This window comes from Scyliorhinus canicula, chromosome 1 (genome assembly GCF_902713615.1).
Source record: "Scyliorhinus canicula chromosome 1, sScyCan1.1, whole genome shotgun sequence".
Lineage (NCBI taxonomy): Eukaryota > Metazoa > Chordata > Chondrichthyes > Carcharhiniformes > Scyliorhinidae > Scyliorhinus > Scyliorhinus canicula.
This window is the reverse complement of record NC_052146.1, coordinates 149,800,229-149,821,820: the sequence shown is the minus strand read 5'-3', so window position 1 is coordinate 149,821,820 and position 21,592 is coordinate 149,800,229. Positions and strand designations below refer to the sequence as shown.

The 21,592-nt window shown below is 47.9% G+C and overlaps 1 protein-coding gene across 1 annotated transcript in view; it reads right to left on the bottom strand.

Annotated features, from left to right (window-relative positions):
- Nucleotides 1-21,592, bottom strand: part of LOC119968589 (glutamate receptor ionotropic, kainate 3-like) — a 653,521-nt gene that overhangs the window by 150,043 nt on the left and 481,886 nt on the right. The window contains exon 12 of the mRNA XM_038801220.1: nt 15,173-15,291. Coding sequence (XP_038657148.1) covers nt 15,173-15,291 — 119 coding nt within the window. The remainder of the gene's footprint in view (nt 1-15,172; nt 15,292-21,592) is intronic.

The following is a 21,592-nucleotide window of genomic DNA, read 5'->3' as shown; positions in this document are numbered from 1 at the left end:
TGTCAGGAAGGCTGCCCCCAGGTCTTTCATTGTTCAAATGGCTGACAGCTCCATTCTCCGGCGCAACAGGAGGGCGCTGCGGAGAGTTCCCCGCCCACCACCTGATCGCATTGCTCCGCCGGTTCTCATGCTTCCTCCGGACGTCTCCTGCCACGAGGCCACCGATCTGCCAGCGATCCCACCTGTCCACGAGACCACCGCAATGGCAGCAATCCCGCCTGTCCACGAGACCACCACAATGGCAGCAATCCCGCCTGTCCACGAGGCCACCACAATGGCAGCAATCCCGCCTGTCCACGGGACCACCGCAATGGCAGCGATCCCGCCTGTCCACGAGACCACCGCAATGGCAGCAATCCCGCCTGTCCACGAGACCACCGCAATGGCAGCAATCCCGCCTGTCCACGAGGCCACCACAATGGCAGCAATCCCACCTGTCCACGACACCGCCACAATGGCAGCAATCCCGCCTGTCCACGAGGCCACCGCAATGGCAGCAATCCCACCTGTCCACGAGGCCACCGCAATGGCTGCAATCCCGCCTGTCCACGAGGCCACCGCAATGGCAGCAATCCCACCTGTCCACGAGACCACCACAATGGCAGCAATCCCACCTGTCCACGAGACCACCACAATGGCAGCGATCCCGCCTGTCCACGACACCACCGCAATGGCAGCAATCCCGCCTGTCCACGAGGCCACCACAATGGCAGCAATCCCGCCTGTCCACGAGGCCACCGCAATGGCAGCAATCCCGCCTGTCCACGAGACCACCACAATGGCAGCAATCCCACCTGTCCACGACACCGCCACAATGGCAGCAATCCCGCCTGTCCACGAGACCACCGCAATGGCAGCAATCCAGCCTGTCCACGAGACCACCGCAATGGCAGCAATCCCGCCTGTCCACGAGACCACCGCAATGGCAGCAATCCCGCCTGTCCACGAGGCCACCGCAATGGCAGCAATCCCGCCTGTCCACGAGACCACCACAATGGCAGCAATTCCGCCTGTCCACGAGACCACCGCAATGGCAGCAATCCCGCCTGTCCACGAGGCCACCGCAATGGCAGCAATCCCGCCTGTCCACGAGACCACCGCAATGGCAGCAATCCCGCCTGTCCACGAGACCACCACAATGGCAGCAATTCCGCCTGTCCACGAGACCACCGCAATGGCAGCAATTCCGCCTGTCCACGAGACCACCGCAATGGCAGCAATCCCGCCTGTCCACGAGGCCACCGCAATGGCAGCGATCCCGCCTGTCCACGAGACCACCGCAATGGCAGCAATCCCGCCTGTCCACGAGACCACCACAATGGCAGCAATTCCGCCTGTCCACGAGACCACCACAATGGCAGCAATTCCGCCTGTCCACGAGACCACCGCAATGGCAGCAATCCCGCCTGTCCACGAGGCCACCGCAATGGCAGCGATCCCGCCTGTCCACGAGACCACCGCAATGGCAGCAATCCCGCCTGTCCACGAGACCACCACAATGGCAGCTATTCCGCCTGTCCACGAGACCACCGCAATGGCAGCAATCCCGCCTGTCCACGACACCACCGCAATGGCAGCAATCCCGCCTGTCCACGAGGCCACCACAATGGCAGCAATCCCGCCTGTCCACGAGGCCACCGCAATGGCAGCAATCCCGCCTGTCCACGAGACCACCACAATGGCAGCAATCCCACCTGTCCACGACACCGCCACAATGGCAGCAATCCCGCCTGTCCACGAGACCACCGCAATGGCAGCAATCCCGCCTGTCCACGAGACCACCGCAATGGCAGCAATCCCGCCTGTCCACGAGACCACCGCAATGGCAGCAATCCCGCCTGTCCACGAGGCCACCGCAATGGCAGCAATCCCGCCTGTCCACGAGACCACCACAATGGCAGCAATTCCGCCTGTCCACGAGACCACCGCAATGGCAGCAATCCCGCCTGTCCACGAGGCCACCGCAATGGCAGCAATCCCGCCTGTCCAAGTGCCGGTGTCTCCTGCTCCACCTCTGCGGCGATCGACAAGAATTTGTCGCCCATCTCAAAGACTGTATCTATAACTTAACTCTTGTAAATTTTGTTTGGTTTGCTCTGTATCTGCACGATTGTCACCTTCTCATGTACATATGTTCATTAACTCACCACTTGTACATAGTCAGGCATGTATATACCTCCACGTTCCAAAATTTATTTAAAAAAAGGGGAGATGTCATAATATCCACTCATGTATATAATGAGATGCAGACAGGCAGTGATTGACACACAGGATGACCAATAAACACACAACACAGAACAACCAATCACCAGACAGGACACCGCCACTATAAAGCCCATAGGGCATTAAGACTCTCTCTCTCTCACAGGACCCAGCTACTGAGACAGTCAGAGTGCACAAGCTAGTGAGCACTATCACCATGCGGTAGCTAGTAAGTCTGGTCAAGCCAGTAAGAGGTCATCAGTTAGATTAGTAGAGTGTCAACCCACAGCTGAACATGTACAGCAGTGCACTAGTTAAACAAAACAGTGTTGGATCATCTCCTGTGTCAGACTTCTGTTTCTAGCTTCACTGCATCCAGTTGCAGTCAACGTCGAATCAACCTGCCTAACACATCAATATATATTTCTATTTCCCCTATTTTGATACCTTAACCTAGTTCTGGCCCAGGTGATGTTCTCTCCAACTGCAGTTGGTGGTTCATGATTCACTTTGGGACGTGAACACGTAGGCCGCAATTCGACGGTCGTTGGGATTCTTTGTTCTCGCCGGTATGGTGTGGGATGGCTTCAATGGGAAATCCCATTGACAAGCGCCGGAAGTGGAGAATTACGCCACCAGCAAACGGCATGACATCGAGAAACATGTGGCTTGGGGGGAGGGGCTGGGTTGGAGAATCCTACTTGAGGAAGTCACTACTTGAGGAAGTGTGACACTGCTGTAGGTGTCATCTTTTGGGCGAGATGTAAAACCAAGGCAGCACCTGCCCTTTTGGGTGGATGCAAATGATTGGATGGGTGAACTTACGAACACATGAGGCAGGAGCAGGAGTGACTCTTTTCAGGCTCTTAACCCTGCTCTGCCAGTTGATAAAATCATGGCCGAACTGACTGTGGCTTCAACTCTACTTTCCTGTCTCCCCCTTATACCATTTGACTGCTTTATCTAGCAGGACGCATCTAACTGAGCCTTAAAAATACTCAATGACCCTAGCTTCACTGCAAACGGGGGGAGAGAATTGCACAGCATAATCAATCTCTGAGGGAAAGAAAAATCTCCTAATTTCTGCCTCAAACAGGAGACCCTTTTGTTGTAATATACATCCAGGTATGTAATGATGTGCAGACAGACACACAGGATGACCAGTGAACACACAAACACAGCAGCCAATCACCAGACAGGACACGACCACTATAAAGCCAGAGGGCACTAGTTTTCCCGCACTCTCGGGATCCAGTCTCTGAGACAGTCAGAGCTCGTGAGCAGCAACTAGCACATACACCATGTGGTAGAAGATAGTCTGGTCAGGTTAGCCTCAGGTCTCCAGGCAACTCAGCATAGTGTCAACCCACAGTTAAAGTATGTATGATAGTTAAGAGATCAATAAAATCGAGTTGCATTTCTTCAAGTGTTGGAAGCCTGTCTCTCTCACCACTGCAGTAAATGCAGTCCTCGCAGACCCAGCTTACCCAACACATCACCTTTATTTTTAAACTGTGTCTCCTAGTTCTGGTCTCTCCCACAAGGGGAAATATGCTGGCAACATCCACCTTGGGGAGTTAACCTGGTTTCTTGAACTCCTTTTCTTTCTCAATCAAACATCACTTAAAACAGCTGGTTTTGGTGATGTATCTCCCTCCTATTTCTTCGTGCAAATTGACTGCTGGATAGCATGTTAGGATGTCCTGAACTCGTAAAAGCCACTATGGGTAGGATTTTCATCCTTGAGGTAGATAGCAGTAATGGGGAAAATATCCAGCTCAGTCCGCTTTCCGTTGGGGAAAATGCCCAGGAGGATAGGATTTTCATTGTGTGGATCAGGGGCGGGATTCTCCGACCCCACGCAGGGTCGGAGAATCGGCCGGCAGCGGCGTTATTCCCGCTCCCGCAGGGTTTTTAAATCTCTGACCGGCTAAAAACCGGCGCTGTGCAAATCCCGCCGGCAGCCTCTGAAAACAGCTGGCGCCGGCGGGATTTCATTTTTTTTTCAGTTTCCACAAATCTCCGGCCCGGATGGGCCGAAGTCCCGCCGACGTGGCCATGGGTCACGTCGGCGAAAATCACATTTGATTTAAAACGGCGTCAACCATTGATGATGGTTGACGCCGTTCAGTGTCGGGGGGTGGGTTGCGGCACCGGGGGGGGGGGGGGGGGGGGGGCTGCGGCATTGGGGGGGGGTGGGTTGCGCCACCGGGGGGGGGTTGGGTTGCGGCATCCGGGGGGTTGCGGCATCGGGGGGGGGGGGGTTTGGGGGCAGTGGCGTGCAGAGAGGGGGGGCGACGGATGCCCGGGGCCAACGCACCGTCGCCCCCCCCCCTCTGTACGCCGCTGCCCCCTACCCAACCACCCCCCCCTCACCACCCCTACCTCCCTCCAACGCCCCTACCCCCCTCCCCACCACCCCTACCCCCCTCCCCACCACCCCTACCCCCCTCCAACGCCGCCCCCCATCTCTCGCAACGCCGCAACCCCCCACCCTCAACGCCGCAACCCCCCCTCATCGCCGCAACCCCCCCTCTCAACGCCGGGTCGCCCCCCTCTCAACGCCGGGTCCTCCCCCTCTCAACGCCGGGTCCCCCCCTCTCAACGCCGGGTCCCCCCCCCCTGAACGCCGGTACCCACACCCCGTCCCCCTCCCTCTGAAGGCCGGTACCCACACACCCCCCCCTCTCTCCTCCTCCCCCCCTTCCTTCCTCCTCCCCCACTTCCTTCCTCCTCCCCCCTTTCCTTCCTCCGTTAGTGGGGGGGGGGGGTGCGGCGTTAGTGGGGAGTGGGGGGTGGGGGGGTGCGGCGTTGGAGGGGGGGGGGGTGGTGAAGGGGGTAGGGGTGGTGAGGGGGGGGTTGGGGTAGGGGCAGCGGCGTGCAGAGGAGGGGGGCGACGGATGCCCGGGGCCAACGCACCGTCGCCCCCCCTCTGCACGCAGCTGCCCCTTCCCCAACCCCCTCCCCTCACCACCCCTACCCCCTTCACCACCCCTACCCCCCTCCAACGCCGCACCCCCCCAACCCCACCCCCCACTAATGCCGCACCCCCCCCCACTAACGGAGGAAGGAAGGGGGGGAGGAGGAAGGAGGGGGGACGGAGGAAGGAAGGGGGGGAGGAGGAAGAAGGGGGGAGGAGGAAGGAAGGGGGGGAGGAGGAGAGAGGGGGGGGGTGTGGGTCCCGGCCTTCAGAGGGAGGGGGACGGGGTTTGGGGACCGGCGTTGAGGGGGGGGGACCTGGCGTTGAGGGGGGGGGTTGCGGCGTTGCGAGAGATGGGGGGGCGGCGTTGGATGGGGGTAGGGGTGGTGGGGAGGGGGGTAGGGGTGGTGGGGAGGGGGGTAGGGGTGGTGGGGAGGGGGGTAGGGGTGGTGGGGAGGGAGGTAGGGGTGGTGAGGGGGGGTGGTTGGGGTAGGGGGCAGCGGTGTACAGAGGGGGGGGCGATGGTGTGTTGGCCCCGGGCATCCGTCGCCCCCCCTCTCTGCACGCCGCTGCCCCCAAACCCCCCCCGATGCCGCAACCCCCCCCGATGCCGCAACCCCCCCCCCGATGCCGCAACCCCCCCCCCGATGCCGCAACCCCCCCCCGATGTCGCAACCCCGCAACCCCCCCCCGATGCCGCAACCTCCCCCCCGATGCCGCAACCCCCCCCCGATGCCGCAACCCCCCCCCCGCAAATGCCGGGTCTGTCTCTCTCCCCCCCCCCCCCCCCCCAAATGCCGGGTCTGTCTCTCTCCTCCTCCCCACCCCCCCCCCCCAAAACGCCGGGTCAGTCTCTCTCCTCCTCCTCCTCCTCCAAAAAACGCCGGGTCTCACCACTTCCGCAGCTGGTGAAACTGACGCGTATCGCGTCAGTCAGCTGCTGGCCCCTCCGGGAACGGAGAATCGCCGCCTAAAAGAAGGCCCCCACGCCGGAGTCATCTACTCCAATTTTGCTCGCCGGAAATCGGCGTTACGACGGTCTGCAGAGAATTTCGCCCCAGGTGTGGACTGTCATCGGGCCTGCTGACTTGGAAAACGTTTTGAGGGCAGCGGTGGACTGTTGAAATTGAGATTGCCCACCTCAGTGTCGTGACACTTCATTCCAGTTAATATAAAACAGAAAGGTCCTCCAGCCATCACACCTTCTTACCACCATACACTACCCATGCCCAATCCATTCCATCCATGCCCTATAGACTCTCATGCTCCCCAAGCTAAGTTATGCCCCCCATGCATTCCCTATAGCCCTAGATGAACCTCCATGTCTTCCTATGCCCAAGCATCCCCTGTGGCCCCTCATTTCTTCCATGTCATGCTATAGCACTTCTATGACCATTCACCAACTGTACATTCTACAGTTGCAATTATCCCATGGGGACAATAAGATGTATAAAAATCCTTCAGGAAATCACTTATTCATTGATAACTTTCCACTTGCTCAAAATAAAACATCTTTTCACTACATCTCAATAAAAATATCAATCATCAATATGCTTTAAAATAACAATAGCAGAAAGTACAAGCACTTGAAATTGCTTCATTTATGTTAGTGAACATAATGAAATTGACATAATCGATCAGAAGGTCAGAGTTGGCATCCAATCAATGATTGCCCTGGGGAGGTGTTTCAACTGGCTAATGGATTCCTGAGATTTTCGCCAAGAATTCTTAATGAGGCTTGGCTAAGTGCCCAGAAATCTGTGGCTGGATTCTCCATCAGTGGGATCCTCCGTTTCACCGGCAGCGCACTCATGCCTGCGGATTTCCCGATGGCATGGGGGTGCCCACAATGAGAAACCCCATTGGCCGGCTGCCGGGACAGAGAATCCTGCTGCCAGCAACGGCACGCCAAACCAGGAAATGGATGCGGCCAGACAGAGAATCTGCCCCTAATCTTTAGCCCCAGGGTTTCAAGTTATTGCAGCTTCTGATATTGATACATTGAATAGTTTGGATTGTTGACACTTTTATTGAGTTGTAGTAAAAATATATTTTTTAATGAAGTGGGATGTTATCAATGAATAACTGTTATATCATGCTTTTTGTTTGCACAACCTACTATTAGTGTAGGTTTCACTGCTTCTGTAGAGTTTATAGTGAATGAAGGGGCATGAAAGTGTCATGGTTTGGCATGGGGGGTATTGGACTGTTTAGAGGAGTGCATGCCTTGGCACGGGGGCCAGGAGGACCTTAGGAGCATACTTTTCAAAAGGTCACCTAATGCAGACTATGGTTCACAGCATCTCTGAGGTATCATCAACCACGACCCTTTGGAAAGATAGTCCGAGTCCATAAAAATATAGGGATGGCAATTCTAGCCACAAACCTGGATAGATGAATGCAATCAGGAATGGAGGAAGTGAAAAATTGGGGAAGAAAAAGAATTGCGACGTTACATAGCACTTTCACTGATTCCCTTGGGATAGAAAAAAAATGGCAAAAGTGGATTAAAATGATTTTATTTCCCCTAGTTTAAAACTCACTGCTCCCTCACATACATCTGACTTTACCAACAGTGCAGAAATAGGCCACTCAATCCATCAAGTCTGCACCGACCCTCCAAAAGAGCACCCTAACCCACTCCATATTTCCCCGCCCACTATCCTTGTAACCCCACCTAACCTTTAAACACTAGGAGGAAATTTAGGATGGCCAACGCACCTAACCTGCTCATCTTGGACTGTAGGAGGAAACCGGAACACCCGTAGGAAACTCATGCAGACACAGGGAGGGCGTGCAAACTCCACACAGACAACCCCTCAAGGCCAAAATCGAACCCGGGTGGCTGGCACAGTGAGGCAGTAGCACCACAGTGCTGCCCCAATTTCCCCTACTTACGTAGTGCAGCGCACTAAACAAGCTATAAGCATGTGCGTATTTAACTACACCAGTCCCAGAAGACTAATTATAGCTGATGAATAGATAGTTAGAACTTGATGAAATGCTGCAGGATGTCAAGACTGCAGGTTAGCCCTGTGTTTATTTAATATGTAGAGAAAAGAGTATACAACAACAATGGTTAACTTCCATAATTCATTGAAGTGCATTCTGCACCCATCAATGCATGCCATTAATTTGGAGACAATAATTCAAGTATTTGTTCTCAAAGATATAATAGGAACCTATATTATGTCCACTGGCTGACCACAAGGCCAATATGCATGTGTTTGAAAATATTTTAATTCGTCTCGCTAAGAAAATCAATTGAGAATTGGCAGCTACTTTGAAATGCTGTAATACCTTTATCTCATGAAGACAGATCATATGAAATTACTATTCTAAGAAGGAATCTGAGGCTACATTCTCATATATCTCTGCAGTGCTCTGACATTTTAAGTACGGATTTCTATTGGAGTTTTCATCACAGAACTATCTTTTCAATATCTTCCCCCCAAAAAAATTGACGGATTGAAATACTGAAATGTTAACAGAAGAATTATGGTTTTGTTGTGCAACACGTAGAAATTGATTTATTTTCAAAGACTGGATTTATTTTTTCGGCATTCAGAAATAATGTGCATAGTTTGAACACAAATTTGGTTCCATGTCATGCACAAAATCATTGTTGCTCACCAAAGGACAACAAAGCACACTTAGAATGATGCGTGCTGGGGGCAGAGAGAACAACGTGTTAATTTGGCTCTCTGACTCAAACCTTCTGTTTTTCAGTCCAGCTATAAGCCTGCCCAGACAGTGGTGATTTTCTTACACTACATCTGTTGCTATGTCAGTCCTGGCTCAGTACATGATATCAATTTCACCTTTTGAGTCTGAAGGTTGTGGATTCAAGTCCCACTTTACCTGATAAACCATTACAGCATGAGAATGGCCAACATTCTTTGCTCCACCACTGCTACTCAATACATTACAGATTAGCTCATTGCTGTTTGTGGCACCTTGTAACTATCCTGTGGCAATTAGTTGTAGTCTCCAAAGGGCACTTAGTATCTCTCTCCATTTAGAGAGATTATCTCTCTCCATTTAGAGAAATTATATAGTTTGAGGAGCATCCGACTGCATGGAGCAAGGTAAGTAACCAAGGACGGAATTCTCCAACCCCATGCAGGGTCGGAGAATGGCCCGTGGCCGGCGTAAATCCCGCCCCCCGCCGTGGCCGGAATTCTCCGCCACCCAGGAATCGGCGGGAGCGGGAATCACGCCGCGCCGTTCAGTGTGCCACACGCGCCGAATGGCGGGCCCCCCGCGGCGATTCTCCGGCCCGCGATGGGCCGAAGTCCCGCTGCTGACAGGCCTCTCCCGCCGGTGGGAATTGGAAAGTAGTAGCATGGTTGAGGATTAGTTAATTAATAGAAAGCAAAGAGTGGGGATTAATGGGTGTTTCTCTGGTTGGCAATCAGTAGCTAGTGGTGTCCCTCAGGCATCAGTGTTGGGCTCACAATTGTTCACAGTTTACATAGATGATTGGGAATTGGGGACCAAGTGCAATATGTCCAAGTTTGTAAACAACACTAAGATGAGTGGTAAAGCAAAAAGTGTAGAGGATACCGGAAGTCTGCAGGGGGATTTGGATAGGTTAAGTGAATGGGCTAGGGTCTGGCTGATGGAATACAATGTTGACAAATGTGAGGTTATCCATTTTGGTAGTAATAACAGCAAAAGGGATTATTATTTAAAAGATAAAATATTAAAACATGCTGCTGTGCAGAGGGACCTGGGTGGGCTAGTGTATGAGTCGCAAAGCATTGGTTTACAGGTGCAACAGGTGATTAAGAAGGCGAATGGAATTCTGTCCTTCATTGCTAGAGGGATGGAGTTTTAGACTAGGGAGGTTATGCTGCAACTGTATAAGGTGTTAGTGAGGCCACACATGGAGTAATTGTGTTCAGTTTTGGTCTCCTTACCTGGGAAAGGACATATTGGCGTTGGAGGGTGTGGAGAGGAGATTCACTAGGTTAATCCCAGAGTTGAGGGGGTTGGATTACAAGGAGAGGTTGAATAGACTCATAGACTGGAACTGTACTCCTCGGAATTTAGAAGGATGCGGGAGGGGTTCTTATAGAAACATATAAAATTATGAAGGGAATAGATAGGATAGATGAGGGGAGGTTGTTTCCACTGGTGGGTGAAAGCAGAACTAGGGGGCATAGCCGTAAAATAAAGGGAAGTAGATTTAGGACTGAGTTTAGGAGGAACTTCTTCACCCAAAGGGTTGTGAATCTATGGAATTCCCTGCCCAGTGAAGCAGTTGAGGCTCCTTCATTAAATGCTTTCAAGGCAAAGATAGTTTTTTGAAGAATAAAGGGATTAAGGGTTATGGTGTTCGGGTGGGAATGTGGAGCTGAGTCCACAAAAGATCAGCCATGATCTCATTGAATGGCGGAGCAGGGTCAAAGGGCCAGATGGCCTACTCCTGCTCCTAGTTCTTATGTTCTTATATTCTTATTTAACACTGCCCAGCTAACTCATGCCGGCTAAGTTTCCCAGTCTCCAGGAAACTGGGCAGCTGAAAGGAGGAATGAGGGGCCGAGTCCATAAGGTAAGAGACCTGTGGGCTAAGAGGAATGGGAGTATTTTCTGATCCAACAAATGACCCTACATCCCCACTTCACCCTATCACAATCTGTCTGCTCTCTGCCACCATCAGACCTACACTACCCAACACCCCCAACCACCATCAGTTGCCTCCTGGCAGCCACTTGTCCCGCTGACATGCATTGGATTCCTCTGACCATCACCGAGCAACACCCCTACCTCCACCCATAGATTCTTTCTCAGCTTCCTCACTCAACGGCCCTGCACTCAGCCCAGCTCAGCTTTAGCCTTGTGCTGTAGGAAATTGAATTTGGCAAGGAGTCAGCCTGCTCTCAATCAGTTAAACACTTCAGGACATGTGCAGGATGCCTGAAGACTTGGGTTTCCAACCACAAAGCAAGAAACCCCACCTCCCTTCACCCCCTCCCTCCCCCTGCTATCCCCTGCTATCAAACCCAAAAGGAATGCCCTCTGTGCTAAGATTCAGGCCTTTAACTCACATTCTTCTTCATGCTTATTTGAAGCAGACATTCCTGCTCGAGCTCACTGCATGTTAACAATTAGCTTGCCAGGAATTGCAGCGGTTTGTGCTGCGTGTGCCCAAACTAGCATTCACAGAGTTCCACTTTCACGGAGGTCAGTGCCACCTGTCAGCAGTTAGTATAATTTGGGTCTGAAGACACTTCACAGATACCTGCTACCCGCAGATGTGATGTAACTGTAACCTGACCTCTGCAAGTGCCTGATGTCAACGCTGAGTAGAGAACAGTGAAGTGTTTAATTGCCCAGCAGAAGCATTGCCTGCATCATAAGCACAAAGCTTCACCAACATTGTCGTCCAAAGTCATTGCTTCTTTTGAAGACCTGTTGTTGCTCCTCTTCAAGAGGCAAGGCCAGGCAGAACCCGGTTAAGAACTCTTCAGCCTTAAAACATCTTTTACTGGGCAGTGAGATCTCTGATCGCATAGACCCGATTGATAATCCGCTCCTGTGGTCATAAACGTTAAAGGGTTTGCAAGGCACTCCGATATGAGCTATTTAGTCTCAACTGGAGTGTTGCGTCCAATTCTGGACACCGCATGACGGCTTTGGAGACGGTATAAAAAATATTTACCCGAAGCTTCCAGGAATAAGGGATGTCAGTTGCATGGATGGAATTAGAGAAGTTATTTTTTTTTTCCTTAGAGAAGCAAAGGAGATTTGATAGAGGTGTTCAAGGTCATAAGGGGTCTTGACAGAGTAGATACAGAGATACTCTTCCCATTGGGGGAAGGGGCCACTGCTACCCTAATAAGATGAACAAACCTAGCATAGGCTAGAGTTGAGATCTCTGATCAGCATTCCACATACACGTCTAGACATTTTGATCTTGGCTCTGGTTTATTGCTAATGGCTTGATATGTTCACTACCCAATCATCTGCATGAATAATGGCTTGTCCTGTAAGAAAGTCAAAGGTACCCAACACCTGTAGAACTATAGCCAAGAAACCATAGAATCCCTACAGTACAGAATATATATACTGCAGTACAGAAGGAGGCTAAATAAGTCAAAGAAAAGGAGAAAGGGAAAGGAAAATTGTGTCACATTAGAATATCCCTCATTTCAATTTTCTTTATAAATTGTTGTGGTTCTGAATTTTGAAATTTATGAAGAGGAAAGCAAAGAAAAATAACTCACTCTAGTAAATATAAACAGTAAAAATCCTTTGTTCGATACACATAGTTCTTATTGTAACGTGTGCTACTCGCTTGTAATATTCTTACTGACAGGGCGGAATCATCCCAAATGTATGGGTAGCAAGGAGCAACTGGATAAAAGTCCCGTGTTTGGGCTGTATTCCGATTTTATTTTAAAAGCAATTAGTTTTAAACTGGTGACAGAGCCAAGTTCAATGATTATCTTGCACCCAAAATGATTCAGTACATGAAATGATCGGAGTTTATTCTGCCATCGGTCATCCAACTGTTGCAATAAATCTAACTTTATTGCAGTTTGATCCTTAATCACAGGCACACACAACAGTCACATGTCTGAATATTATTTCAGAGAAGGTGCCAAGAGTTTTTGATGAAACAAGTTGGCGAGGTAGCTCATTGAGTGTTTGTTTCCTGTGTGCTTGGGAGTGAGTGGGGACACAAAGACTTTGGAGGAAAGTAGGCTTGGCTTCAACAACAACAAAAACACAAACTTGCATTCATATAGCAACTTTAACATTGTAAAATCTCCCACGGCCTTTCACATGAACATTATGAAACAAGATCTTGACAGATGTAATATGGGAATGCTACTGGACTGAATCATGTCAAAGGATCAGGGAGGGCTCCATAGAATTACACAGCACAGAAGTGAGCCATTTTGGTCCCCCATGCCTATCTATGCAGACCTTTGATATGGTATTATAAAGTTTATGTTGATATGCTATGTGAAAATGAAATGAAAATCGCTTATTGTCACAAGTAGGCTTCAAATGAAAAGCCTAGTGAAAAGCCCCTAGTCACCACATTACGGCGCCTGTTCGGGGAGGCTGGTACAGGAATTGAACCATGCTGCTGGGCTGCCTTGGTCTGCTTTCAAAGCCAGCGATTTAGCCCTGTGCTAAACCAGCCCAGTGGAAACTAAACCAGTGGAAGGAGTGGGTTTGATGAAATGAAGGACATTTTCTTTTTCCATGTGTCATGGTAGAGACATGAAAGATAAAAAGTATATAAATTCATCAGCTGGACCAGGGCTGATTTAGCACACTGGGCTAAATCACAAGCTTTGAAAGCAGACCAAGGCAGGCCAGCAGCACGGTTTAATTCCCGTACCAGCCTCCCTGAACAGGCACCGGAATGTGGCGACTAGGGGCTTTCACAGTAACTTCATTGAAGCCTACTTGTGACAATAAGCGATTTTCATTTTATAGTATCATTTTTTTCCTTTGTGCTGTTACAAAAATGGAAAATTGCTGGGCTAACAAGCTATCTCCAGCTGAAGGTTGGCTGATTGTAGAATTCTTCTTCTTACTGGAATGAGGCTTTTGTGACAGGGGAAGGCATGTGGATGAAGTCAGTCGGGAGGCATGAGTTCCAAGGTTCCAGTGGTTGGCAGGTTTGATGAGGGTCTGAGCTCTCTCTGCTGCCACTGGCTTGATGGTCACCTGATGCCATGCAGCAGTTTCAAGGTAACAATGGCCATGGGGATGGGGGAGTCTGTTCCAGCTAACTCCGAACAAAGGAAAACCTTTGCAGGTCGTAATCTCCCATAACGGTGCTAATGGCTGAAGCATTAGCAGTCCTAACACAACAAAGGGAGGATCAGTTCAGTTAACCTGGCACCAGTGCCTCCAAAAACAAAAGGAATCCATCAAGCCAGTGGCAGCAGAGAGAGCTCAGACCCTCATCAAACCTGCCAACCACTGGAACCTTGGAACTCGTGCCTCCCGACTGACTTCACCCACATGCCTTCCCCTGTCACAAAAGCCTCATTCCAGCTAGAAGAAGAATTCTACAATCAGCCAACCTTCATTCAGAAGGAACATTGTGTGTATGTTTGTGTGTGTGTGTGGGTAGCCAACCCTTTTATTTTCACCTGACCTGGAGTTTTGCTGGCAAGTTATAATAGAGGATTGGAGCAATTCCAAATTTAAGTGTTAGGAAGTATATGCCACCATCTATAAAGGGGGGAAATCAGAAGAATAAAACAAAAACCTTTATTTTTTATAGACCAGTAGAAAGTAGGGAATCAGGGCAATTTCAACTGACCCCCCCCCCCCCCTCCCCGCTTCTGAACATGATAATGTCCTCCTGAGTTGTACAAAGGAACATAGTAACAGGAGTAGGCCATTCAACCCGTCGAGCCTGCTCCACCATTCAAGTAGTTTGTGGCTAATGCTCTAGATCAACGCTTCTTTCCCGCACTATCTCCATATCCCTTGATGGCATTAGTGTCCAGAAATCTACCAATTTCAGTCTTGAACAGTCTCAATAATTGAGCTTCAATAGCCCTCTGGGGTAGAGAATTCAAAGGATTTCCCATATTCAAAGTGAAGGTATCCCTCCTCATCTCAGTCTTAAAGGGCCTGAGGTTGTGTTCTCACATGAAGCAGAAATTTACGGTTATTAGCCTGTTTGCAATGACACAAGGCCCAATGTCTTGTTCATCATTGCTCAGTTGTGCTCAATGTTATGAAAATACATGAAATTTTGTTTCAATGACCTGCCAATCCTTTCTTCTCACAAGTATTTTCAGAATCAAGTTCTATATCAGTGTCTGCTTTTCAATTTTAAAGAAAGGTCAATTAGCGATCACAATAGTCTTACTATTATCATTTGCCTAAGAACTCAACGTTTTGCTAATTCTTTTCAGACTACAGCATACATCGAATAATAGTCAGTAAGAAGCAGATTACAGCTGATGGACAAGTGGAAGTTCCTCTCAATTCAGGAGACAGAGAGAGGGCGGGGGGGGGGGGGGGGGGGGGGGGGGAAGAATGAAAGAGTAAAAAATATCTTACCTTGCTGCATGAGAGCTCCCACTCCAAACCAGAAGCTATTCAACAGGGTGAAGTTGTTTTCCACAACATCCGATCCAGGGTTACATGGATGAGCATCATACCATTCATAAGGGCTGAACCTGCACAGGAAGCATGAAAGAGTAAGTGAACCATGAAGAGGAAAACTGCAAGCATGAAAATCTCGACAAAAAACAGAAAATTCTGGAAGTTGTGAGCAGGTCAGTCAACATTTGTGGGAAAAGATTGGTTACTGTTTTGGATAGAGACTCTTTTTTGCATTTTTGGGAAAATGAAATGATTGGTATATCTGTAAATGAGCCATAAGTAGATTACCTACGAGAGGAAACTTTCACAGTACTACAAAGAATTTACAGGAGAGAAACAATACATCTTGCCCAACTCATCTAGGCTGTTGCTTATGTTCCATTTGAACCTCCTCCCACTGACTTGATCTCACCCTGTCCTCAAATACTTACTTCCATTTCCTTCACTCTCATGTACTTCCCTCGCTTCCTCTCAAACACATCAATGCTATTCGCCTGAAGTACTTCATGTGATAACAAGTTCCACATTTCAACCACACTCATGCGTGGCAGAAAGCGTGTTGGAGGACATGACACATTTGTGTGATTTAATCGCATTACTGGCAGGTCGCCCTCGGTGTTGCGTTCGTCGAAACATCAAAGATTTAGAGCAAGAAAATACATGAAATTTTGTTTCAATATCCTGCTAATCCTTTCTTTTCACAAGTATTTTCAGAATTAAGTTCCATTTCATTGTTTGCTTTTCAATTTGAAAGAAAGGTAATATCGTTTGCCTAGGAACTCAAAGTTTTGCTAATCCTTTTTAGACTATGGCATACATAGAATAATAGGGTTTCGGCAACTATGGAAGAATAACCTGTAGTTTGACTTAACTGGGGAATTCCTGGTATCTGTCAGAGCTGAGTTAGGAGGAAAGTCTATTGTAAGACTGTAAATATGGTTCCTACAGTCAGAAAGTACGGGAAGATAAGGTGAGGGGACAGTCTCGATCATCTTGTCACTAGGTTTCCTTTAGTATCTTTGGAACCCTAATCAAATTGAATAAATTAGAGTTCCAAATTATTTTTTTCCAATTAAGGGGCAATTTAGCATGGCCAATCCACCTATCTCACACATCTTTGGCATGTGGGGGACTGTGTAAACTCCACACGGATAGTGACCCAGGGCTGGGATTCGAACCCGGGTCCTCAGTGCCGTAGGCCACAGTGCTAACCACTGTGTCACGCATGCAACTAATTGGCTCGCATTCAAATTTGCCCGACCTATTCATATTTATTATACTTGATTTGGAATGAACACATTTAATTACTGTGTCTCCATTTCATTATATATAATTTAGTCATTTGTAAATATCTTGGAAAGGCAAAGATAATAAAGCAAACACAACAATTCAAAACATTTGTTGTTTCTTTCAAATCTGTAATTAGTTTCCTCTTCCGGCTGACAGTAGGCTTGGTATTGGGTTTCTAACATGATAACATTAAGGAAATTACACATTTCATAACATATAAACATTGTCTCTGAGAAAACTGTGTGATTAGTTAAACTTAAAGGCGCACAGAAATGTCAAAATTACACTGTTCTTAAAACATAATCTGTTTGGAACTGGAAGTATTATTTTCATATATATTGATAGGATGTAACGCGCAAATTAGTTTAGGCATTTATTTACATTTCTAATCTCCTTTACTTTGAACCCAGCTTGCTAAACAGATGGGACAAAAGAGCCTGGGTAAAGTGTTCCTTGCTCTTGAGACATGCAAAGCTTATTTATGTAACTGAGTACATCAGTAACGCCCTGACACAAGCAAAATGAATTTCATTTTTGTGTCAATGCTTCTGAAAATGCAGCTCAAAATGACTTTTTGTTTAATTCAAACTTATTCACATATTCAACAGAAATGTTCTCTCCTGACCATGGAAAATTATAATGTATGTGACTGGGCAACCCCTCGCACAAGCCTATACATTGTAGGCTTTTATCCAGTGGAAACCCTTATTCAACAAAACATTAAGGAGTATCACAGATGGAGAACTATGAACATGGCGTGGGAAACATGGCTTCATTTGTGACAAATAATACAATCAACCAACTTAACAGTCATAAAATATCTTGCCCACAATGAACTATATACTTGTCCAACTCGTTGAGAATGAGTCTAATTTCACATGCCACGGGTTGCTCTTTGCTGAGGGAACTTTACTCTGCCTCTAATTCTTCCTATTTGAAGTACACAATGAATAGCCGATTTATTGCCCTTCATCACTGCTGGCGCTCCGAATGAGCACAAAGACTGACCAATAAAAATCTAATTGTAAAAATCCAATGCTGGTTGGAAAGCAGGATTCCTGGAGGACTGTGTGAGACCTTGTCCTGAGCCAAGAATGTGCATGCGGAGGTGAGAGGGGTGTAGGGGGAAAAATAGAGAGAATAGAGACTGGATAACGTGCCTGAACGTAATGCTATAAACGGGAACAATGCAATTTAATCTGAATCACCAAATTGATCACATTGAATTTGCAGCCCAAAGCAGGTCAACCAGGCCATGCCAATGTTTATGCCTCAAGCCTTTTCCCACCCTATTTCATCTAACTCTACCAGCATGTCCTTCTGTTTGTTTCTTTATCATGCATTCATTTAGTTTCTCTGCTGAAGGGCATCTATGCTCCATCTATACTATTTACCTCAGCTGCTTCATGCAGCAGTGAGTTCCATATTCTAACCACTCTGGCTCCTGGTTCAATCACCTTCTCTGCAAAAATGCTCTCATGAGCTGTTGCAACTCAAGATTTATCAATGTTCAACAATAACAATTCTTTTATGTGGATTATGTAACCACAAACTGAAACTTTAAAAGATTGGATACAGGGAAGAACACTCAAAGCACTGATGTATCTTGATTAGTTGGAGAGCAGAATCTGGATAAAGCCGCAACTTGGAATCTTTTACAGTTTTAAAAAAATATTTCTATTCTTTTTGCCTGATTTGGAGTTTTTTGGTAAATTGACCCGTGGGATCTAATTCAGTTCCAAGGTTGCTCTAGGAAACATTTACTTTATTCATTGTGCACTGTTTGACTCACAGCAATAAGTGGGTGTATTATTAATCCACTGTGACAATTGTGCATCAGAGATGGCAATTTACAAACCCCTCCTTTCTGATAAAATCGAGGCATTAGTGGGATAGCGTCTGTCAGAACCCTTTGAATTCAGTGAAAAGTTCTTGCTGATGGACAGGGTTAAGAAGAAAACATTCAGCTTTTTATTTTCCTCCCTGCATTTACAAAGAGTGTGCTCATTCAACCACTGTGTTACGGTTCCAGTTGATGTTATGACTGGATGGGAATATCGCACAATGGAACCCTGGATCAAAGACCATGGGTGAGATCTTCCGGCTGTTCACACTGGGGGAATCCTCGGTCCGCTAACAACACAACCCTGCTGTGGGTTTCCCTGTGGCATGGGGTGGATTCAATGGGGAATCCCATTGACAGCAGTGGACCAGAAGATCCCGCTACCAGCCTATGGCAGGCTTCCTCCTGCCACTGGAAACATGCCATGGGGAGGCGAGAGAATCTTGCCCCGTAACTTTTATTATTTTAAATAAAATGTGGAGGAATCGAGTCACAGGGCTGCCAGTTGGTTTTAACAACAAGAAAAAAATTTTTTTTAAATTGTCTCCATGGACTTTAGCAAGGCTTTTGACAAGGTACTTTGGTAGGTTGTTGCAAAAGGTTAAATCTCATGGAATCCAGCGTGATGTAGCCAATTGGATACAAAATTGGCTTGTCGACCAACGCCAAAGGGTGGTTGTGGAGGGTTGTTTTTCAAACTGGAGGCCTGTGACCAGTGGTGTGCCTCAGGGTTCGGTGCTGGGTCCACTGTTATTTGTTATATATGTTAATGATTTGGATGAGAATGTAGGAGGCATGGTTAGTAAGTTTGCAGATGACACCAAGATTGGTGGCATAGTGGACAGTGAAGAAGGTTACATAATATTGCAACAGGGTCTTGACCAATTAGGCCACTGGGCCAATGAATGGCAGATTAAGTTTAATTTGGATAAATGTGAGGTGATACATTTTGGTAGGTCAAATCAGGGCAGGATCTACTCAGTGAATGGTGGAGAACTTGGGAGAGTTACAGAACAAAAGGATCTAGGGGTACAGGTTCATAGCTCCTTGAAGGTGGAGTCACAGGTGGACAGAGTGATGAAGAAGGCATTCAGCATGCAAGGGTTTTATTGGTCAGAATATTGAGTACAGGAGTTGGGACGTCTTGTTGAAAGCGTATAAGACATTGGTAAGACCACACATGGAATACTGTGTTCAGTTCTGGTCACCCTATTATAGGAAGGATATTGTTAAACTGCAGAAGAGATTTACGAGGATGCTACCAGGACTTGATGGTCTGAGTTATAAGGAGAGGCTGGATAGACTGGATAGGCTGGGACTTTTTTCCCTGGAGCATAGGAGGTTTAGAGGGTTCTTATAGAGGTGTATCAAATCATGAGGAGCAAAGATAAGGTAGATAGTCAACATCTTTTCCCAAAGAAAGAGGAGTCTTGAACTAGAGGGCATAGGATTAAAGTGAGAGGGGAGAGATACAAAAGAGACCAGAGGGGAAATTCTTTCACACAGAGGGTGGTGAGCATCTGGAATGAGCTGCCAGAGGCGGTGGTAGAGGTAGGCACAATTATTTCCAAAAAACAGACAGTTACATGGACAGGGTGAGTATAGAAGGATATGGACCAAATGCTGGCAAGTATTTAGTGATAAAAACTGTGCAGCATGGACGAGCTGGGCTGAAGGGCCTGTTTCCATGCTGTAAACATCTATGACTCTAAACATGAAACCGTTGGTTATTATACAATACTTCTTTACTCCCCCCTTAATTTAACAATTACATAAAGATTTTAAGATTGACACAGATTACAAAGTACATCTTAAACTACAATTGTCTAATTAACATACACAATCCCTTTGAAGCACACAAGATGGCTGTGGTCAGACACATTCCTCTCTGAACCTGGGTGAATATGTGTGGGTTTCTCTACCTTCAAGGCCCTAGTGTTGAGCAACCACTGCTGGTTTATTTACCCCTAACATCGTAGCATTCTCTTAGCACAGTAGAATTACAGTTGGATTTGAAACCAACCCTCACACCTATAAACATCTTTGTCCAACATGAGTCTAATGTTGGATTTTACCCTTCAAGCAGTAGAAACGTTAAATTAAGCTCACTTGAAACTATACCTTGGGTGCGATTTAACGCACAAAAAAAGAGTCTCATTTTGGGCGGATAGAGCTGGGTCTTTCTCAGCACCTGCAGCACCATGAATGACCCCACTATAAAACGGGACTCTGTCAATTGTGTTGGCCTCGACGAGGAACGCACCACCGTGGGCGCAGTTACCTCACTTCCTGCATGGATGATCTCAGCTCGCCAGTGCAGGAAGAGATCGGGCACCATTTCTCTCGACGAGGAACGCACCACCGTGGCCACAGTTACCTCACTTCCTGCACGGATGATCGCAGCTCGCCAGTGCAGGAAGAGATCGGGCACCATTTTAAAATGCCACCCCGATCTCTCGATCCCCCTCGGACACCCACACCTCAGCCTCCAAATCCACCCCTACCCCACAGCCAACCTGGCACCCTTGCAGTGCCCCTGCCAGTCTGACAGTGCCACCGCAGGGGACTCAGGTGTCTGTGCAAAGGTATCAGGCCGGCTGTGCAAAGGTGCCTGGGTGACAGCAGTAATGCTAGGATGCCACCCTATCCCTAGCCCAACCACCGGGAAGCCTCCGATAGCCTGGGAGACTCCCCAGGTGACGCAATGCCCAGTCCATGTTTGTGTGGACCAGTGCTAAACAGCCCATGGTGAAGTCACCTAAGCACGGATGTTAGTTTATGGGCCTCAGCAGAATCGGGCGTAGACATATTTAAATGAGTCTAATGGTTCATTTAAATATGTTCATTTGGATCACACCCAGTGAGAGCGAAATCCAGATTGCGACGTCTCCTGAGAGCTCATTTGATTTTGCAAGGTGTTTGGAATGTCACAAAGATTTAATGGCCTTGTTGTGTCACTAAGTCGGGCGTGGCAAAGATCACTTTCCTTATTTCTAATGTTCACCAATACAAAATATAAATCCCTCAAATCATTTTCCTAACAACTGCCAAAAGTAACTACACCAAGCTTATAAATTTCTCTCAGTGCAATGATTGAGCCTTATGCAATAGCAATACCTGGAGAGTGCTACAGAGATCATTAAATGCACATTCCCCAACATTGGGGAAGAGGTTGGAGTGCATGATGGTGTCTAAGTGCCAACACACTCAAATTGTGTGGGGGGGCAATTAAAGGGTCAGGT